The 6,000-nt window shown below is 71.4% G+C and overlaps 2 protein-coding genes across 2 annotated transcripts; both read left to right on the forward strand.

Moving 5' to 3' along the window:
- The first annotated feature begins 1,491 nt into the window (after positions 1-1,491).
- On the forward strand, positions 1,492-3,775 carry HYAL2 (hyaluronidase 2). The gene is made up of 3 exons (XM_005025304.4): positions 1,492-2,672; positions 3,019-3,108; positions 3,239-3,775. Exons 1-3 carry the CDS (start codon positions 1,746-1,748, stop codon positions 3,641-3,643), a joined length of 1,422 nt encoding a protein of 473 aa, XP_005025361.3. The 5' UTR covers positions 1,492-1,745; the 3' UTR covers positions 3,644-3,775.
- Positions 3,776-3,958: 183 nt separating this feature from the next.
- Positions 3,959-6,000, forward strand: HYAL1 (hyaluronidase 1). Its single transcript, XM_038186033.2, has 3 exons — positions 3,959-5,222; positions 5,375-5,464; positions 5,550-6,000. The coding sequence occupies exons 1-3, from the start codon at positions 4,311-4,313 to the stop codon at positions 5,865-5,867; spliced, it is 1,320 nt and encodes a 439-aa protein (XP_038041961.2). The 5' UTR covers positions 3,959-4,310; the 3' UTR covers positions 5,868-6,000.

The following is a 6,000-nucleotide window of genomic DNA, read 5'->3' on the forward strand; positions in this document are numbered from 1 at the left end:
GGGGGATCGCCCGGGCTGGACCCCGCTGAGGGGACGGGGACGGACTCGGGGCGGTGACACGATGGCGCTCCCGTCCCCGGGGAGCGCTTCCGGAGATTCAGCCCCGCTTCCTTCCCCGCGCCGGCCGGGCTCGCCCTGGGCTTCCCACCCTTGTCCGGGCTGGGTGGCTCCTGTCCCCGCAGTCCCCATCCTGGCGGCACCGGCAGCGGGTGGGTGGGGGCCACCGCTGCTGCTGGGGGACGTTCCTGTCCTCGTGGCGAGTTCACGGGGACAGGGGGTGAGCAGGGGTAGGGATGGGGACACCGCGGGGAGCTGCCGTCCCCATGTACCCAGCAGCCGGGGCTCCTGCAGGGCACCGAGGCTGGTTGGGCCCTGTCCCTGCTGCCTGCTGAAGGGACACCAGGGCAGGGAGGGTCCCGGCACAGCCCATGTGTCCCCACCGTGTCACTCCAGGAGCAGATGGCAGCGGGGCCGTGGTGGCCCAGCCTCTCCGCAGCTGTCTTGGGGCTGACTTCATCCCCGCTGGCGGTGACGCTCAGGCGCTGCCTTCCCTCCGGCCACCCTGCTCACAGGCAGGACGTGGGGACAGCCACCGCCACCGTGTCCCCGTGTCTGCCGCTCCCTGTCCCTGTCCCCAGGGATGGGGCAGGGGGCGAGCAGCAGAGCTGGCAGCACCGAGCGTCCTGCTGAGGACGGCCTGTCTCCTGGTGGGGACATGTGCCACTGCCATGGGGACAGCGCTGTGGGGACACCACCTCCATGGGGACACCACCGCCTTGGGGACACCACCCTGGGGCCACCACCTTCCTGGGGACACCGCTATGGGGGGACACCACTGCCATGGGGACACCTCCCTGGGGACACCATGGCACTGAGGACACCGCTATGGGGGCACACCACCACCTTGGGGACACCGCTGTGGTGGGACACTGCTATGGGGGGACACCATGGCCATGGGGACACCACTGCCTTGGGGACACCTCCCTGGGGACACCACCCCCCTGGGGACACCATGGCCATGGGGACACCACCCTGGGGACACCACCCTGAGGACACCGCTATGGGGCCACCACTGTCCTGGTGCCACCCCCCCCCATGGTGCCACCCCCCCCCCCGGTGCCACCTCCCCGGCCCCCCCCGCCCCCTGGCGCCCCCTGCCGGCGGCCCCGCCCCTGGCCCAGGCCCCGCCCCCCGCGGCGCGAGGCCGGCCGGGCCGTACCAAGCGCAGCACTTGGGGGGGGGGGCGCTCCGTTACCGGGGCTCTGCCCCCCCGGTATCCGCATCCCGGCCGCCCCGCTCCGCTCCGCCGGCTCCTCGCGGGCAGCGGCGCCCCCGCAGCGGGGGCTGAGCCGCGGGCGGGGCCGGGCCGGGCCGTGCCGGGCGGTGCGGGGGGGGGGCGGCACCCCCGCGGCGGCGGGCGTGGTGCGCGCCGGGCGCCTTAAAAGGGGCGGCGGGGGGGCGGCGCCGGGGGTGCGCGGCGGGAGCGGGGCCGGAGCGGGCGGCGGGGCCGGGCAGCGGCTGCGGGGAGCGGCGGCGGCACAAGCGGGGCGGGCGGGGAGGGGGCGCGGGGCGGCAGCGGGGCTCCGGCGCCGGGCCCGCACCGGGAGCGGGAGGGGGCGGCCCCGCCGCACGTGGCTGCCCCGCGCCGGCCGCGCCCCGGTGGCTTTGTCCCGGACAAAGGCGGCGGCGGCGGAGGGAGGGGAGCGGAGCGGGGCCGGGCTCGCCCCCCGCCCGGTGCCCGCACGATGCGCGGGGGCTGCTCGGCGGCGCTGGCGCTGCCCTGGCTGGCGCTGCTCGCCCTGGCCCGGCAGCCCCCCGAGAAGCCGTCGGCGGCCCCGCTGCTGACCCGGCGGCCGTTCCTGGTGGCCTGGAACGTGCCCACCCAGGACTGCAAGCCCCGCTTCCAGGTGGCCCTGGACTTCAGCATCTTCGACCTGCAGGCGTCGCCCAACGAGGGCTTCGTGGACCAGAACCTCACCATCTTCTACAAGGAGCGCCTGGGGCTCTACCCCTACTACACCAGCCAGCGCGTGCCCATCAACGGCGGCGTGCCCCAGCTCAGCAGCCTGGCCGAGCACCTCGCCCGGCTCCAGGAGGGGATCGGCAAGTACATCCGCTCGCCCGCCAAGGAGGGGTTGGCCGTCATCGACTGGGAGGAGTGGCGGCCCATCTGGGTGCGCAACTGGAAGCCCAAGGACGTCTACCAGGAGGTCTCGCGGCAGCTGGTGGTGCAGCGGCAGCCCCACCGCTCCCTGGAGGAGGTGAACAAGCAGGCGGTCTTCGAGTTCGAGTCGGCGGCGCGGCAGTTCATGGTGAGCACGCTGCGCTCGGCCAAGAGCTTCCGCCCCAAGCAGCTCTGGGGCTTCTACCTCTTCCCCGACTGCTACAACCACGACTACAGCAAGAACAAGGAGAGCTACACGGGGCAGTGCCCGGACGTGGAGAAGACGCGCAACGACCAGCTGGCGTGGCTGTGGAGGGAGAGCATGGCGCTCTACCCCTCCATCTACCTCGACCCCCTCCTGGCCTCCACCCCCAACAGCCGCAAGTTCGTGCGGGCGCGGGTGATGGAGGCCATGCGCATCTCGCAGCAGCACCACGATGGCTACAGCCTGCCCGTCTTCGTCTACACCCGGCCCACCTACATCCGCAAGATGGACGTGCTCAGCCAGGTAGGGCTGGCAGCGGGGCCGTGCTGTTGGGCTGTCCTCATCCCAGCCATGGGTGGCCTCAACCCATGATGGAAAGAGGTTCTGGGCTGGCCAGGGTGCTGGCCGCTGTCCCCATGTCCCCTCCCTTGGGAGGTGTCAATGGACGCATGGGTCCTTGTAGCTGGGATCCTGAGCTGTGAGAGCCCTCGGCTCCTGCGCTGGTCGGTCCAGCCCCAGGGAGGAGGGTCTGGGTGCAGGCTCCTCTCTGAGGAGCCAGGACAGTCCCCTCACCCCGTGGCATGGGTCTCTTTGGGACACCCTGTGCTTCATGGGGCCCGTGGGCACTAACCAGGCTCTGTCCCTGCAGCCGGACTTGATCTCCACCATTGGCGAGAGTGCAGCGCTGGGTGCAGCCGGGGTCATCTTCTGGGGTGACGCAGACTACACCAAAAACCGGGTAGGTTTGGGGTCTGCCTGGGTGAGGGGTGGGAGGGCACTGACAGCTTGATGACAGGGCGTCCTCTCCACCTGGGATGCACCCTGGGGCACCCCAGCATGCCCCTGCTGACCCCTTTTCTTTTCCCCAGGAGTCGTGCCAGACCATCAAGGACTACCTGGAGGGGGACCTGGGCCGCTACATCGTCAACGTCACGACGGCAGCGCAGCTCTGCAGCACGGTGCTGTGCCAGGGCCAGGGCCGCTGCCTGCGCCAGGACAGCTCCGCCGATGTCTTCCTGCACCTCAACCCCAGCAGCTTCCAGCTGCGGCGCCGGGACGCGGAGCACCCCCAGCACCCCCTCCTCTGGGCCGAGGGCCGCCTGTCCCCCGCTGACACCCGCTTCCTACGGACCAATTTCCACTGCCACTGCTACCAGGGCTGGCAGGGCAGCAGCTGCCAGCAGCCAGCAGGACCCCGTGGGGGAGCCCCCGGCCCCCCGACGCCCATGGGACTGGGGGTGCTGCTGCTGCTGCTGCTCCTGGGCTGGTGCTAGCCTCGCTGGACTGCGACGGGGCCCCCCAGCACCCCCTTTCTGCAGCGGTGTAGCGGACCTGAGGGACACTGGCCCTAAATCGCCTGCTCGGCAGCTTATTGGGGTGGGGGGGGTGGGGGTCACCCCTCTCCTGCCCTGGGTGCTGGGGGCTGGTGCCCACCGGGGGGTGGCTGGGGACGGAGGGAGGGCACAGGGGGGGCCTCTCCTGTTGTAAGGGGAGGGACGGGGGCGGCGTGGCCGCACCGCGATTAAAGCCGAAGCGGCGCCGAGCGACAGCGGCTCCTTGGGGCTGGGGCTGGGGGGTGCTGGGGGAGGGGTGGGCACACACGTGGAGCACCAAGGGCGCGCCCCCGGGCGAGGCCACGCCCACCGCGGCGTTAGCCCCGCCCACAGCCACCGGAGGCCACGCCCACACCCGGATTTGGCGCCACCCCGCGAGCGTGGCCGGTGCCGGGGGGGTGGCGCGGAGGGCACCGGGCGGTCCCGGCGCGGAGCCGTCCTCAGCCCGACCTTGTCCCGTGTCCCCCCCCCCCCGTGTCACTGATTAACCAGGGCCCGCCACCGTGCCAGCCTCCGGTTTCCACCACCGGGCCCTGCAGCAGCCCCGTGTCCCTCCGGGCTGCCCATAAAAGCCCCGCGTGCCCCCAGCGCGCCGTCCCCGGGCACCATGTGGCGGTGGTGGCACTGCTGGACCCTGCTGCTCCTGCCCACCCCGACCTCTGCTGCTACCACCACCGGTCCGGGTCCTGGTCCCGTCCTCGCCGGCCGTCCCTTCGTCACGGTGTGGAACGTGCCGAGCGAGCCGTGCGCCCGCTGGCACAACGTCACGCTGCCCCTCGGCGTCTTCGACGTGCTGGCCAACGCGCAGCAGGCCTTCGAGGGGCAGGACGTCACCCTTTTCTACAGCCAGCGCCTGGGGCTCTACCCGCACTACTCCCCGCAGGGGGACCCGGTGGATGGGGGGCTGCCGCAGAACGCCAGCCTGGCTGCCCACCTCCGCCAGGCTGCAAGCGATGTGCAGAGCGCCCTGCCTGATGCCTCCTATGGTGGGCTGGCTGTCATCGACTGGGAGAGCTGGCGCCCGCTCTGGGTCCGCGACTGGGGCTCCATGGACGTCTACCGCCAGAGATCGGAGGAGCTGGTGAGGCAGCAGCACCCCGAGTGGCCCTCCAGCCTGGTGGAGAAGCTGGCCCAGCAGCAGTACGAGGAAGCCGCCCGCAACTTCATGGAGCAGACGCTGCAGCTGGGTGAGCGCCTGCGGCCCGGCGGCTACTGGGGCTTCTACGGCTTCCCCGACTGCTACAACAACGATTTTGACAGCCCGCAGTACGACGGCAGCTGCCCGGCGGTGGAGCGCCAGCGCAACCAGGAGCTGGGGTGGCTCTGGAACAGCAGCCGGGCGCTGTACCCCAGCATCTACCTGCCCACGCAGCTCAAGGGCACCGGCAAGGTGCTCAGCTACGTCCGCTACCGCGTGGCCGAGGCCTTCGCCGTCCAGGACGGCGTCCTCGCCGCCGCCATCCCCGTCCTGCCCTACGCCCAGATCGCCTTCGACAACACCATCGACTTCCTCTCCGAGGTGGGGCTGGTGGGGACGGGGTGCAGGGCACTGGGGTGCTCTGGGGCTTTGCGGCACTGTGCTGGGAGAAGGTGGCCGATGGCTTGAAGCCAGGTGGCTTTTGGTGGGGTGGCGGCGTGCCCAGGTGACCTCTCCTCTCCCCTCGGGCGCAGGAGGACCTGGTGAACACCATCGGGGAGAGCGCGGCTCAGGGCGCTGCGGGCATCGTGCTCTGGGGGAGCTCCAACTACAGCACCTCCAAGGTGAGTTGGGGAGGGGAGGCGGGTCAGGGACCTCAGGACCCTCATTCCTACCGCGATGGGGCTGTGATACCACCTCCCCGTGCAGGAGACGTGCCTGAAGCTGAAGGACTACCTGGACGGTGCCCTGGGCCACTACATCGTCAACGTGACGACCAGCGCCCAGCTGTGCAGCCAGAGCCTCTGCTCGGGCCACGGCCGCTGCGTGCGCAGGGGGGACCAGGAGAGCTTCCTGCACCTCGACCCGCTCCGCTTCGCCATCGACCTGTCGGCCGCCAAGCCCCAGCCCGTGGTGCGCAGCCTGGCTGCTGGCGTGGACACGTCCCAGCTGGCCGAAGGCTTCAGCTGCCAGTGCTACAGCGGCTGGCAGGGAGAGCGCTGCGACACCCAGCGTGCCTCCCCGTGAGCCCTGCCCGCGTCCCGTCCCCACCCCCGTGCTGGGCACACACAAGGTGGGGAGGGTGGCACCGCCTCGCACTCAGCTGGGAAGGAGAGGAAGCAAAGCCCAGGCTGAAAATAAAACCGCTCTGCATAGCTCA

Source organism: Anas platyrhynchos, chromosome 13 (assembly GCF_047663525.1).
Source record: "Anas platyrhynchos isolate ZD024472 breed Pekin duck chromosome 13, IASCAAS_PekinDuck_T2T, whole genome shotgun sequence".
Classification (NCBI taxonomy): Eukaryota; Metazoa; Chordata; class Aves; order Anseriformes; family Anatidae; genus Anas; species Anas platyrhynchos.